This window comes from Somniosus microcephalus, unplaced genomic scaffold (assembly GCF_052327205.1).
Source record: "Somniosus microcephalus isolate GS21.2 unplaced genomic scaffold, FLI_Smic_1.0 unresolved_chr2, whole genome shotgun sequence".
In the NCBI taxonomy this organism is placed as follows: Eukaryota; Metazoa; Chordata; class Chondrichthyes; order Squaliformes; family Somniosidae; genus Somniosus; species Somniosus microcephalus.
Window position 1 is genome coordinate 87,453,717 of NW_028225180.1, and position 14,881 is coordinate 87,468,597.

General features: G+C 53.2%; 1 protein-coding gene across 1 annotated transcript in view; it reads left to right on the forward strand.

The window, feature by feature from the left end:
• Positions 1 to 6,040, forward strand: part of LOC147092968 (uncharacterized) — a 31,645-nt gene extending 25,605 nt beyond the window's left edge. The window contains exon 3 of the mRNA XM_085976399.1: positions 5,996 to 6,040. Coding sequence (XP_085832525.1) covers positions 5,996 to 6,040 — 45 coding nt within the window. The remainder of the gene's footprint in view (positions 1 to 5,995) is intronic.
• Positions 6,041 to 14,881: the final 8,841 nt, after the last annotated feature.

Sequence of the window (14,881 nt, forward strand, 5' to 3'; positions counted from 1 at the left end):
CACTAACCCCGGGGAACCACAGCCACACGATACAACTGACAAACCCCAGCATAACTACCACGGAGGAAGCCACACATAGTTCCCCTACCATTCCCAGCCCACCAAGAGAAGAGCAGCATAGCCAGGAAGTGAGTGAGCCTTCCAGGGCCGACCAGCCTAGCCAGGAAGTGAGTGAGCCTTCCAGGGCCGACCAGACACATACCCCGGGATCACACAGCCAGATACAACCAAAAGATAAATTTAATCAATTAGAGATAGAGATGGTTAAACTTAGAGAGGAGGTCCTCAAATTGAATGACAAACAAAAGCAGGAGAGGGAGAGACACAAGAGAGAGCTGAATAGACTTGATAACCAGGTGAATCTACTTAAGAATCAGGTGAAAGAGCTGCAGGAAAAAGAAGAGAGCCATAGAGGAGAGAAAACACCATTAGACCAGCAACCAGAGACTAGAGATAAGACAAGACAGAGCCGGACGGAACGGCTGCACTCCCACACGGAACAAAAGCAACAGACACACAATACAAGGGGTGCCACACAGACCGACCAGCATACTGACTCGCAATCTTCCCCCACCACCATGGAACCACAAGCGAGCCGCTCACAAGAGGTACGCACACACCAGACACCCCAGCCCAGCACACACACTATGAGTCCAGGCGAAAGCCACCAGACAGTAAACACAAACAAGGCTGACGTCGTAATACTCATAGACTCAAATGGGAAATTTCTATGGGAGAAAAAGCTCTTCCCTAGAAGTAAAGTAGAAAAGATTTGGTGCCCAACAACAGACAGAGCCATGGGATGGCTGACCAAAGCCAGATTAGGCTCCCCCCAACACATAATAATACACACGGGCACAAATGACCTAAAGGCCAAACAGAAAGAGGTAGCAACATCGCTCAGAGCAATGATTAGGAAGGCAAGCAGTACATTTCCAAACACTAGAATCACTGTTTCCACAATATTGCCGAGAACAGACTTCAACAACAACACAATTCATGAGATAAATGCCAGCATAGCAACAGAATGCGAATCAAACCACAACGTACACCTGGCCCAACACCCCACCCTCGATGAAGAATGTCTTTACGACCACGTCCACATCCAAAGGCAAAAAATATCGATCTTTGCTAAAGCCCTGAAGGACGTCGCTTTTAACCGGGTCCATACCCAGACTCCAAGAGGACCCCCCCCCGACCACCAGAGATCAGCGGGGTACATATCAGGAACACTACAAAGACCACCACCACACCAACCGAGACCGGAGAGGATCCCCATGCAAAACAACATTATCAGACCTGCACCACTCCTGTCCCACAGGGGAATAGGACTGCTACCAGCCAGACAGAGGGAGAGATGCACAGGACGTACGCAATACCTCAGACAGAAACAATCCATTAAGAGACAATAAGCAGATGTGCAGCAGCATCTACTTCCGCCTTATGGATCAAGGACTAATTAATAGAAAGAACTGTAACCAAATCATAGAAAAAGATAAAACTTAACATGAAATCCTTATATATTTCGACCTGGAATATCCAAGGTCTACGCTCTTCACTGCGAGAAGTGAAGAGTAGGACCCCAGAGTTCATAGAGGAAACTAAAGATCTAGATATTATCATTTTACAGGAAACTTGGTATAAAGGAAAAGGACACACCGGCTGTCCCCAAGGGTACACTGAGCTAGTGGTCCCCTCCAATAAATTACCAAGTGTAACCCAAGGCAGAGACCCCGGAGGCATACTGATCTGGTTTAAAACAGAACTTAAGAATTACATCAAATTTATAAAAAAGGGCGAAAACCATATGTGGCTCAAACTTGAGAGGGAGATTATCTCAAACACCCAAGATGTTTACATTTGCGCACTTTATATCCCTCCAATCGATTCCCCGTACTACAAAGAGGACACCTTCTCCAACATGGAGGGGGAAATTATCCAATACCAGGCCCAGGGGAACGTGTTGATCTGTGGGGACCTCAATTCAAGAACGGGCGAAGAACCAGACTTCACCAATAATCAGGGAAACAATTACGTATTCGGGAATAACCACTTTGACATCCCTCCCCTTCCATACAGGCATAACTGCGACAAGCAGTCAAATACCAACGGTAAACAGCTACTACAGCTCTGTCGAAACCTGGGTCTGTACATTGTCAATGGTAGGTTCATAGGAGACCTCCTAGGAAGATCGACCTACTGCTCACCTCTTGGCTGCAGCACAGTAGACTATATGATTACAGACTTGGACCCATCCTCTTTCAGAGCATTCACAGTCAAACCACAAACAACACTGTCAGATCACAGCCAAATTACTATGTTTCTCAAAAAGACAGAAACAAACAACAAAGAAACACAACCCAGTAAACTGTACAACACCAAAAAATCGTACAGATGGGCCAAAAACGACACGGAAAAATACCAGAAAACAATTAGCAATGCATCAACTCAAGCTCTCTTAGACACCTTTCTGGATAACATATACACTCACAATAAAGAAGGCGTAAACCGGGCAGTTAGTAAACTAAACAATATTTTTGATAATTTGGCAACAAATGCAAACTTGAAAGCTCGCAAGAACAAACCCAAAACAAAAAACTATGAAAAATGGTTTGACCATGATTGCCATAACATGAGGAAAAAACTTAGAAAACTATCAAACCAAAAACACAGACATCCAGAAAACGAGGAATTACGCCTTACTTATTGTCAGACGCTAACACAATACAGAAACACACTCAGGACCAAAAAAGAGCAATTTATTAAGAATACACTCAGCTCCATGGAGGAATCCATTGAGTCGAATTGTTTCTGGGACAACTTGAAAACACTACACAAAAAACAACACGACGATTTGTCCATTCAAAATGGGGACACATGGGTAAACCACTTTGAAAAATTATACCAGAAAAACACACTAAGACCAGAGCAACACCAAATACGCAAAAAACTGGAAAAGCTTGAAATGGCCATAAAAGATAACCAAAACCCGCTAGACGCCATAATAACAGAAAAAGAACTTCTTGAAAAACTCAAGGACCTGCGACCAGGAAAAGCTTGCGGGACAGACGGCATACTAAACGAGATGATTAAACACGCAGACGACAAACTGAAACTGGCTATCCTAAAACTCTTTAACTTGGTTCTGAGTGTCGGTTATTTCCCTGACATCTGGAACAAAGGACTCATAACACCCATATACAAAAGTGGGGACAAAATCGACCCAAACAACTATCGAGGCATCTGTGTAAACAGTAACCTGGGGAAGGTATTCTGTAGCATCATAAACAAAAGACTTATAAACTTCCTTGAAGAGCACAATGTCTTGAGTAAAAGCCAAATTGGATTCCTGCCAAACTATAGAACATCCGATCATATCTTCACCCTACAGACCCTAATTGACAAACACGTTCACCATAACAAAAGCAAAATCTACGCATGCTTTGTAGATTTCCAGAAGGCTTTCGACTCCATCTGGCATGACGGTTTATTCCTGAAACTTATCGAAAGCGGGGTAGGAGGTAAAACATATGATGTAATTAAATCAATGTATACAAACAATAAATGTGCAGTTAAAATTGGAGACAAACAAACAAAATACTTCCCACAGGGGCGGGGGGTGACGCAGGGCTCGCCAATCTCACCGACACTCTTTAATATTTACATTAATGGATTGGCAAAACTACTTGAACAATCTACAGCACCCGGCCTCACCCTATATGAATCCAAGGTTAAATTCCTCCTCTATGCCGACGACCTGGTTCTGCTGTCACCAACTAAGGAGGGTCTACAGCAGAACCTGGACCTGCTGGAGTCGTACTGCCAGACTTGGGCCCTGACAATAAATCCCCAAAAAACCAAAGTCCTTGTGTTCCAGCAAAGATCCAAACAACATGGACCCACAATAAATTTCACAGTAGGAACAACCAAAATTGAACAAACCACTCACTACACATACTTGGGCTTAAAAATCAGTTCTACAGGAAACTTCAAACTGGCTGTGAATGAACTGAAAGAGAAAGCAAGAAGGGCTTTCTATGCCATCAAAAAATCAATCCAAATAGAAATCCCAATTAGCATTTGGCTCAAAATTTTCAAATCAGTAATTGAACCAATTGCACTCTATGGCAGTGAGGTCTGGGGACCACTAACACAACAAGATTTTGCAAAATGGGACAAACACCCAATTGAGATCCTACATGCGGAATTCTGTAAAAGTATCCTCCGGACTCAAAGGAAAACAGTAAACAACGCATGCAGGGCGGAACTAGGCCAATACCCATTAATAATCACGATCCAAAAAAGAGCCACCAAATTTTGGAATCACCTACAAATGAGCAACCCCCAATGCTATCACTACGACGCCCTGAAATGCCAAGAGCTGACCATAAAGAAGAATACCCTCAGTCAACTAGTCCTGGGACTCAATAAAGTCACGAATAACAATACTAACAATAACCAGACCCAGGACAGTGACAGGGTAACACAAAGAATTCGACCCAACACAATCGTCGCTAAGCAAAAGGAAAAATATCTGTCATATTGGGCAGAAACAACAAAAACCCAAAGCAAACTCAATTGCTACTTGGCCCTAAACAGACAATACAACATAGCTGATTACCTGACCATGGTAAAGGATAACAAACTGAGAAGAACCTTGACAAGGTACAGACTTAGCGAACATAGCCTAGCGATCGAAAAAGGCAGACAGGCAGACCAGGCTGCCAAGAGAAGACAGGATATGCTCTCACTGCAGTCAGGGAGTAGTTGAGACAGAGATGCACTTCCTCACAGCCTGTGGAAAATATCAGGGCATCAGAGAGAATTTCTATCAAAAATTCTCACAAATATGCCCAGAATTCAGAAATCTGACTGACAACCAAAAACTCCCATTCCTACTGGGGGAGGAGAGAAGCTGTGTAACACTGGCGGCACACTATGTTACAGCTTGCCATGAACAGAGGGACAACCAGTAAACTAAGACAAGAGTATATATAAACAAGGCGAAAATATATTTATAAACTCAGGGATAGACCTGTTTATACACTGTATGAATGGAACCGCGTTTATGTGTTCAACCATAAATGTATTTTGATGCTTTGGCAACATAAGATGTACCTTATCATGCCAATAAAGCGATTTGTATTGTATTATTGTATTGTGTGTGAGAGAGAGAGAGAGACAGAGTGTGTGTGTGTGTGTGTGTGTGTGTGTGTGTGTGTGTGTGTGTGTGTGTGTGTGAGAGAGAGACAGAGTGTGTGTGTGTGTGTGTGTGAGAGACAGAGTGTGTGTGTGTGTGTGTGTGTGTGTGTGTGTGTGTGAGAGAGAGACAGAGTGTGTGTGTGTGAGAGACAGAGTGTGTGTGTGAGAGAGAGAGAGAGAGAGAGACAGTGTGTGTGAGAGAGAGAGAGAGAGAGAGAGACACAGAGTGTGTGTGTGTGTGTGTGTGAGTGAGTGAGTGAGTGAGTGAGAGAGAGAGAGTCTGTGTGTGAGAGAGAGAGAGAGAGACACAGAGTGTGTGTGTGTGAGAGAGAGAGAGACACAGAGTGTGTGTGTGTGTGTGTGTGTGTGTGTGTGTGTGTGTGTGTGTGAGTGAGAGAGAGAGAGAGAGTCGGTGTGTGAGAGAGAGAGAGTGAGAGAGAGTGAGAGTGTGTGTGTGTGTGTGTGTGTGTGTGTGAGAGAGAGAGAGAGAGAGAGAGAGAGAGAGAGAGAGTCTGTGTGTGAGAGAGAGAGAGAGAGAGACAGAGTGTGTGCGTGTGTGTGTCCTCCTCCCTCTGTCCCCGTCTCTCTTCCTCTTCCCTTCTGACTCTCACTCTCTGACTCACTCTCACTCACTGACACATTCTTTAATTTGTTCATTTACTTAATTGCTTAATCAGTTGGTCACCCATTAATTTATTTGTCAATTTAATTACTTGCTTATCTAGTCATTCATTCATTTATTAATGTATCCATTAATGTATTTGATTCATTAACGTATTTATTTAAATTGCAGCAAATGTCTGAGCAGTTATTTACATCTGAGCAGAGACGTGTTTGAACAGATAACAAAAGACAGACTCGCATTTCTCCCGCACCTTAAACCACCTCAGGACGTCTCAAAGCGCTTCACAGCCAATGAAGTACTTTTTTTGAAGTGTGATCACTGTTGTAATGTGGGAAATGCGGCAGCCAATTTGCGCACAGCAAGCTCCCACAAACAGCGATGTGATAATGGCCAGATCATCTGTTTTAGTGATGTTGGTTGAGGGATAAATATTGTCCCAGGACACCGGGGAGAACTCCCCCTGCTCTTCTTCCAATAGTGGTCGTGGGATCTTTTACATCAACCTGAGAGAGCAGACGGGGCCTCGGTTTAACATCTCATCCGAAAGACGGCACCTCCGACAGTGCGGCGCTCCCTCAGTACTGCCCCTCCGACAGTGCGGCGCTCCCTCAGTACTGCCCCTCCGACAGTGCGGCGCTCCCTCAGTACCGCCCCTCCGACAGTGCGGCGCTCCCTCAGTACCGCCCCTCCGACAGTGCGGCGCTCCCTCAGTACCGCCCCTCCGACAGTGCAGCGCTCCCTCAGTACCGCCCCTCCGACAGTGCGGCGCTCCCTCAGTACCGCCCCTCCGACAGTGCCCGCTCCCTCAGTACCGCCCTCCGACAGTGCGGCGCTCCCTCAGTACCGCCCCTCCGACAGTGCGGCGCTCCCTCAGTACCGCCCCTCCGACAGTGCGGCGCTCCCTCAGTACTGCCCCTCCGACAGTGCGGCGCTCCCTCAGTACTGCCCCTCCGACAGTGCGGCGCTCCCTCAGTACTGCCCCTCCGACAGTGCGGTGCTCCCTCAGTACTGCCCCTCCGACAGTGCGGCGCTCCCTCAGTACTGCACTGGAGTGTCAGCCTATTATTTTGACGTCAAGTCTCTGGAGTGGGACTTGAATCCATGACCTTCTGACTCAAAGGCGAGAGGGTGCTACCCACTGATCCACAGCAATTCCCAGAGAAATCAGCAACATGACCTCTCGCCCCAAACCAGCAACCTCTGACCCACGACCCTCAGGAGTAGACTAGAGGGGAACCAAAGCAACGCGTCCCCTCCCTCTGCCAACCGCAAGGATAAGGGACCAATCGACACTCGCCTCTCCCATCCTCCGCCCGAAGGTGGTGCAAGGGGGGGGGGGCGGGGTAGTTAAGAGTTCAATGAGCGGGCGTGACGCCCTCCCTCGCAGGACCCTGCCCGCCTGCCAGCCTGGGCAGCAAGCGCTAGCAGGCTATTGGGCCACGGGAGGCATCGCACCAAAAGTCATCCACCCCGATAACGATTCCCGAACCCTGGCAGCTGAAGCTGGTCGTGGTCCCGCGACCCCCGGCCTGGGATGGGCTGAAGCCTGAGCCTTTCCTGCTCTGTGGGACTCAGTACCACAACAGGAGGGGGTGAAATCTTTGACTCACAAAGTCTTGCCGTGCCCAGGGCTCTACGTGCCCAGTCACACACATGATATTCAGATAACATCTAAATGGGCTGCATTCATGAATGTTTTTCCAGCTGCTCATAAAATCTTCAGATAGATTCATTCCTGCGCCAAGCACACAATCCCAATGGACCCAATCCCCTTCCCATTCACTCCCATCGTACACAATCCCAATGGACCAAACCCCTTCCCATTCACTCCCACTGTACACAATCCCAATGGACCAAACCCCTTCCCATTCACTCCCATTGTACACAATCCCAATGGACCCTTCCCCTTCCCCTTCACTCTCACTGTACACAATCCCAATGGACCCAAACCCCTTCCCATTCACTCCCACTGTACACAATCCCAATGGACCCAAACCCCTTCCCATTCACTCCCACTGTACACAATCCCAATGGATCCAAACCCCTTCCCATTCACTCCCACTGTACACAATCCCAATGGACCCAAACCCCTTCCCATTCACTCCCACTGTACACAATCCCCAAGGGTCAAACACCCTCCCCCATGGCATGCTATTGGGTGGGTGGAGCTCAGGTTGGGACAAGCTCCAGCACTGTTGTGGTGCACCATGTGGTCGAACAGCCTGGCGATACTCCCCCTCCCCAGCTCATACAAGGCACAACCAACGTACCAAGGGGATAACACCGCCCCCCCACCCCCCCACACGAAAACTCCGGCCCAGTGAAGAGTCAGTGCCTTCAAGAGAGGAGGGTGCAGAAGAGACTCGGTAGGCTGTTCGACTATAGGGGGCATCGCAACAGAGCTGGAGCCTGTCTTAACCTGAGCTCCACCCACAGCTCCTCCCACACAGATTAACTAGGCAATGCGCAGGGGTGCCGCGTGACTCAGTAGCACACCCCCTTCCCCTTAGACACGGCCCCCGCCCCCCACCACCTCAGTGAACTTGGAACTCTCAGCCCCGCTCCCGTTGAAAATTAGCTAAGGGACAAACTTTGACCCAGCTCCTGATAACAGGCATTGACGATTAACTTCCGCCATCTGTTCTCATGACTGATTCGCGTCCCACACTAATCAAATACACCCATCAGGTTAGATTCCACTGATATGGGAGGAGGTGAAATCCCAGCTCCTGCGAGCAAGAACAATGACCCCAGCGAGTAATACGAGGCGCCATCTCCGATCTGTTGCCAACCTGTCTGGCCCCGCCCACCCGACGGGGGAAGGTGGAAAGGAACGACTCTCAATTCGGACTCGCACTCGGCCCCCCACCCCACGGGAACAAAATGGATCGGGCTGGGTTGTGATGCCACCCCGAGTCAAATAGCCTGGCGATACTGGCCGCCTGCTCCAGCACGCGATGGCTGGGCAACCTTGCGCGAGGTACTGTAGCAGAAACTCTGTCCGTGGAAATCGTACCCCAGTGAGAGTCAGTGTGTGTGAAACCCGTACCCCAGTGAGAGTCAGTGTGTGTGGAACCCGTACCCCAGTGAGAGTCAGTGTGTGTGGAACCCGTACCCCAGTGTGAGTCAGTGTGTGTGGAACCCGTACCCCAGTGTGAGTCAGTGTGTGTGGAACCCGTACCCCAGTGAGAGTCAGTGTGTGTGGAACCCGTACCCCAGTGTGAGTCAGTGTGTGTGGAACCCGTACCCCAGTGAGAGTCAGTGTGTGTGGAACCCGTACCCCAGTGTGAGTCAGTGTGTGTGGAACCCGTACCCCAGTGTGAGTCAGTGTGTGTGGAACCCGTACCCCAGTGAGAGTCAGTGTGTGTGGAAGCCGTACCCCAGTGTGAGTCAGTGTGTGTGGAACCCGTACCCCAGTGAGAGTCAGTGTGTGTGGAACCCGTACCCCAGTGAGAGTCAGTGTGTGTGGAACCCGTACCCCAGTGAGAGTCAGTGTGTGTGGAACCCGTACCCCAGTGAGAGTCAGTGTGTGTGTAACCCGTACCCCAGTGAGAGTCAGTGTGTGTGGAACCCGTACCCCAGTGAGAGTCAGTGTGTGTGGAACCCGTACCCCAGTGAGAGTCAGTGTGTGTGGAACCCGTACCCCAGTGAGAGTCAGTGTGTGTGGAACCCGTACCCCAGTGAGAGTCAGTGTGTGTGGAACCCTTACCCCAGTGAGAGTCAGTGTGTGTGGAACCCTTACCCCAGAGAGAGTCAGTGTGTGTGGAACCCGTACCCCAGTGAGAGTCAGTGTGTGTGGAACCCGTACCCCAGTGAGAGTCAGTGTGTGTGGAACCCGTACCCCAGTGAGAGTCAGTGTGTGTGGAACCCGTACCCCAGTGAGAGTCAGTGCGTGTGGAACCCGTACCCCAGTGAGAGTCAGTGCGTGTGGAACCCGTACCCCAGTGAGAGTCAGTGTCTGTGGAACCCGTACCCCAGTGAGAGTCAGTGTGTGTGGAACCCGTACCCCAGTGAGAGTCAGTGTGTGTGGAACCCGTACCCCAGTGAGAGTCAGTGTGTGTGGAACCCGTACCCCAGTGAGAGTCAGTGTGTGTGGAACCCGTACCCCAGTGAGAGTCAGCACCTTCAGGAATGAAGTTATTCTTGGATGAGACGTTAAACCGAGGCCCCGTCTGCCCTCTCAGGCGGGTGTAAAAGATCCCACGGCCACTATTGGAAGAAGAGCAGGGGGAGTTCTCCCCGGTGTCCTGGGACCAATATTTATCCCTCAACCAACATCACTAAAAACAGGTGATCTGGTCATTATCAATTGGCTGCCGTGTTTCCCACATTACAACAGTGACCACACTTCCAAAAAAGTACTTCATTGGCTGTGAAGCGCTTTGGGATGTCCTGAGGTGGTGAAAGGCGGGGGGGCGAAACGGGAGTCTGGGTTTGTCAGAACCCTTTGATTATACCCAGATCCCAGGAGGGAAGTGCGGAGGGGGCGGGGGAGAAATGAGGTTAGAAAGAGGTGTTTCTTGTTTGGCCGGGGTGGGGGGGGTGGTCCGCGAGTATTTGCTGATATTTCCCCAACCACCCCGCACCCCCCCCCCTCCCCCAAAACACACACAGTTTGATACCCACTGATCTGTGGGATAGACCCCAAGAGTCCTTTTCTAAACTCTCCCAAGTGCAAGTGTGGGCAGGACATTCGACCATGAGAGGCTTCGCGCCCGAATCCATTGTCACCCGATGTTTGCACACTCGTCGTGGCTGGGGGGGGTGGGGGAGGTGGCTGGGGGAATCCCCAACCCCTCATGACTCTGATCAGATCCCTCGCCGCTGTCTGGACTGGCTCCTTACTGCTCAAAGAAATGCAATACAATGCCCCTTTAAGAGGTAAACATCATCTGCTGTCGGTATGGATTTGGGGCGGAGGGGGGGTGTCAAGTGTCCCAAGGGAATCTCTGGGCATCTCCACGCTGGGAAAGGGTTAAGTGCCAAAGGCTCCTTGCTCCCCTCTCTCCCATTCCCTCTCACACACAGAAAAGTTTACATTCCTGATCTCGTATTTCCCAACCCCAGGAATCTTGCTGTTCAAACGCGCCTACACCCCAGTGTTTAGATCTGAAGTCTTGTGTCTTAATTCCTTTTTTGGCACTTCGGTACAGACTTGGGGAGGAGAAGGAGGGGGAGAGAGAGAGAGAGAGAGAGTGAGAGAGAGTTGCTAGTAGTATACACAACTCACAGCCAGAGTGGTGAGAGAGAGAATGTAGATTATTAACCCGACTCCCTTGGTTGCACCCAGGAATAATGTATCGTATCGAAATCATTTTTACAAAGTATTTCCTTTGTTAACAGACACTTAAACCAGTCGGTTTCAAGAGTGAAACTGACGCCACCGGCGAGAAACAATCAAAAAAGTTTCACAACTTTTTCAAAACTTTTTCAGAACTTTTGCCAAAACTTTTCCAAAACTTTTTTAAAACTTTTTCCAGCTTGCACCTGTTGGGGTTGGGGGGAGAGGAGAGGGGGTGGTGGGGACAGACTGTCTCACTCGAACATCCACCGGCTCCGCAAAGCTTCACTCACCTCATCCCATTTAATGAACTTGCTCCCTTTCTTCAAGGTATCGGGCACCGACGCGGGCTTGAGCTGAAGGGCGTGAACGCCGGGACGAGCCCCTGCCATTGTCACTGTTCGATCGGCCTGCCAGCCTTGAGCCACCCACTGCTGGCTAGGTTCCCCCCCCCCCACACACACACACACAGAGAGAGAGAGAGTACAGGATCTCCCAATCCCCTGATCGCCTCCTTTCCAAAACACGAAAAAAAAACCTTCACCCTCTCTGCATGTTCTCTCGACCTCACTGCTACAAGGCAGCGCAGAGAGAGAGAGAGCGCCTCCCCTTGTCAATCTTCCATCTTCAACTCCGCCCCAGACTTCGGCTTAAAGGGGCAGGGCGTGGACTGGCGTGGTACTGAGGCCCACAAACACACACACACACAGCAGGAAGAGCCCAGAGTCATAGAATTTCAAAGCACAGAAGGAAGACACGTGGCCCATCTTTGAAGAGCTTTCAAACCCCACTCCACAGACCTGAAAAGCCAGGTTGACACTCCCAATTAAATACTGAGGGAGCGCCGCACTGTCGGAGGGGCAATACTGAGGGAGCGCCGCACTGTCGGAGGGGCAGTACTGAGGGAGCGCCGCACTGTCGGAGGGGCAGTACTGAGGGAGCGCCGCACTGTCGGAGGGGCGGTACTGAGGGAGCGCCGCATTGTCGGAGGGGCGGTACTGAGGGAGCGCCGCACTGTCGGAGGGGCGGTACTGAGGGAGCGCCGCACTGTCGGAGGGGCGGTACTGAGGGAGCGCCGCAGTGTCGGAGGGGCGGTACTGAGGGAGCGCCGCACTGTCGGAGGGGCGGTACTGAGGGAGCGCCGCACTGTCGGAGGGCTGTACTGAGGGAGCGCCGCACTGTCGGAGGGGCAGTACTGAGGGAGCGCGGCACTGTCGGAGGGCTATACTGCGGGAGCGCCGCACTGTCGGAGGGCTGTACTGAGGGAGCGCCGCACTGTCGGAGGGGCAGTACTGAGGGAGCGCCGCACTGTCGGAGGGGCAGTACTGAGGGAGCGCCGCACTGTCGGAGGGGCAGTACTGAGGGAGCGCCGCACTGTCGGAGGGCTGTACTGAGGGAGCGCCGCACTGTCGGAGGGGCAGTACTGAGGGAGCGCCGCACTGTCGGAGGGGCAGTACTGAGGGAGCGCCGCACTGTCGGAGGGGCTGTACTGAGGGAGCGCCGCACTGTCGGAGGGGCAGTACTGAGGGAGCGCTGCACTGTCGGAGGGTAGTACTGAGGGAGCGCCGCACTGTCGGAGGGGCGGTACTGAGGGAGTGCCGCACTGTCGGAGGGGCGGTACTGAGGGAGCGCCGCACTGTCGGAGGGCCAGTACTGAGGGAGCGCCGCACTGTCGGAGGGCCAGTACTGAGGGAGCGCCGCACTGTCGGAGGGCAGTGCTGAGGGAGCGCCACACTGTCGGAGGGGCTGTACTGAGGGAGCGGTGCACTGTCGGAGCGGCTGTACTGAGGGAGCGCCGCACTGTCGGAGGGGCAGTACTGAGGGAGCGGAGCACTGTCGGAGGGGCAGTACTGAGGGAGCGGAGCACTGTCGGAGGGGCTGTACTGAGGGAGCGCCGCACTGTCGGAGGGGCAGTACTGAGGGAGCGCCGCACTGTCGGAGGGCAGTGCTGAGGGAGCGTCGCACTGTCGGAGGGGCTGTACTGAGGGAGCGGTGCACTGTCGGAGGGCAGTACTGAGGGAGCGCCGCACTGTTGGAGGGCTGTACTGAGGGAGCGGTGCACTGTCGGAGGGGCAGTACTGAGGGAGCGCCGCACTGTCGGAGGGGCAGTACTGAGGGAGTGCCGCACTGTCGGAGGGGCAGTACTGAGGGAGTGCCGCACTGTCGGAGGGGCAGTACTGAGGGAGCGCCGCACTGTCGGAGGGGCAGTACTGAGGGAGCGCCGCACTGTCGGAGGGGCAGTACTGAGGGAGCGCTGCACTGTCGGAGGGGCAGTACTGAGGGAGTGCCGCACTGTCGGAGGGGCAGTACTGAGGGAGCGCTGCACTGTCGGAGGGGCAGTACTGAGGGAGTGACGCACTGTCGGAGGGGCAGTACTGAGGGAGTGCCGCACTGTCGGAGGGGCAGTACTGAGGGAGCGCCGCACTGTCGGAGGGGCAGTGCTGAGGGAGCGGCGCACTGTCGGAGGGGCAGTACTGAGGGAGCGCCGCACTGTCAGAGGGGCAGTACTGAGGGAGCGCCACACTGTCGGAGGGGCAGTACTGAGGGAGCGCCGCACTGTCAGAGGGCAGTACTGAGGGAGCGCCGCACTATTGGAGGGGCTGTACTGAGGGAGCGGTGCACTGTTGGAGGGGCAGTACCGAGGGAGCGCCGCACTGTCGCAGGGGCAGTATTGAGGGAGCGCCGCAATGTCGGAGGGGCGGTACTGAGGGAGCGGCGCATTGTCGCAGGGGCAGTACTGAGGGAGCGCCGCACTGTCGGAGGGCTGTACTGAGGGAGCGCCGCACTGTCGGAGGGGCAGTACTGAGGGAGCGCCGCACTGTCGGAGGGGCAGTACTGAGGGAGCGCCGCACTGTCGGAGGGGCTGTACTGAGGGAGCGCCGCACTGTCGGAGGGGCAGTACTGAGGGAGCGCTGCACTGTCGGAGGGTAGTACTGAGGGAGCGCCGCACTGTCGGAGGGGCGGTACTGAGGGAGTGCCGCACTGTCGGAGGGGCGGTACTGAGGGAGCGCCGCACTGTCGGAGGGCCAGTACTGAGGGAGCGCCGCACTGTCGGAGGGCCAGTACTGAGGGAGCGCCGCACTGTCGGAGGGCAGTGCTGAGGGAGCGCCACACTGTCGGAGGGGCTGTACTGAGGGAGCGGTGCACTGTCGGAGCGGCTGTACTGAGGGAGCGCCGCACTGTCGGAGGGGCAGTACTGAGGGAGCGGAGCACTGTCGGAGGGGCAGTACTGAGGGAGCGGAGCACTGTCGGAGGGGCTGTACTGAGGGAGCGCCGCACTGTCGGAGGGCAGTACTGAGGGAGCGCCGCACTATCGCAGGGGCAGTATTGAGGGAGCGCCGCACTGTCGGAGGGGCAGTACTGAGGGAGCGCCGCACTGTCTTAGGGCAGTACTGAGGGAGCGCCGCAGTGCCGGAAGGGCAGTACTGAGGGAGCTGCGCACTGTCGGAGGGGCAGTACTGAGGGAGTGCCACACTGTCGGAGGGGCAGTACTGAGGGAGCTCCGCACTGTCTTAGGGCAGTACTGAGGGAGCGCCGCATTGTCGGAGGGGCGGTACTGAGGGAGCTTCGCACTGTCGGAGGGGCAGTACTGGGGGAGCGCCGCACTGTCGGAGGGGCAGTACTGAGGGAGTGCCGCACTGTCGGAGGGGCAGTACTGAGGGAGCGCTGCACTGTCGGATGGGCAGTAGTGATGGAGCGCCGCACTGTCGGAGGGGCAGCACTGAGGGAGCGCCGCACTGTTGGAGGGGCAGTATTGAGGGAGCGCCGCACTG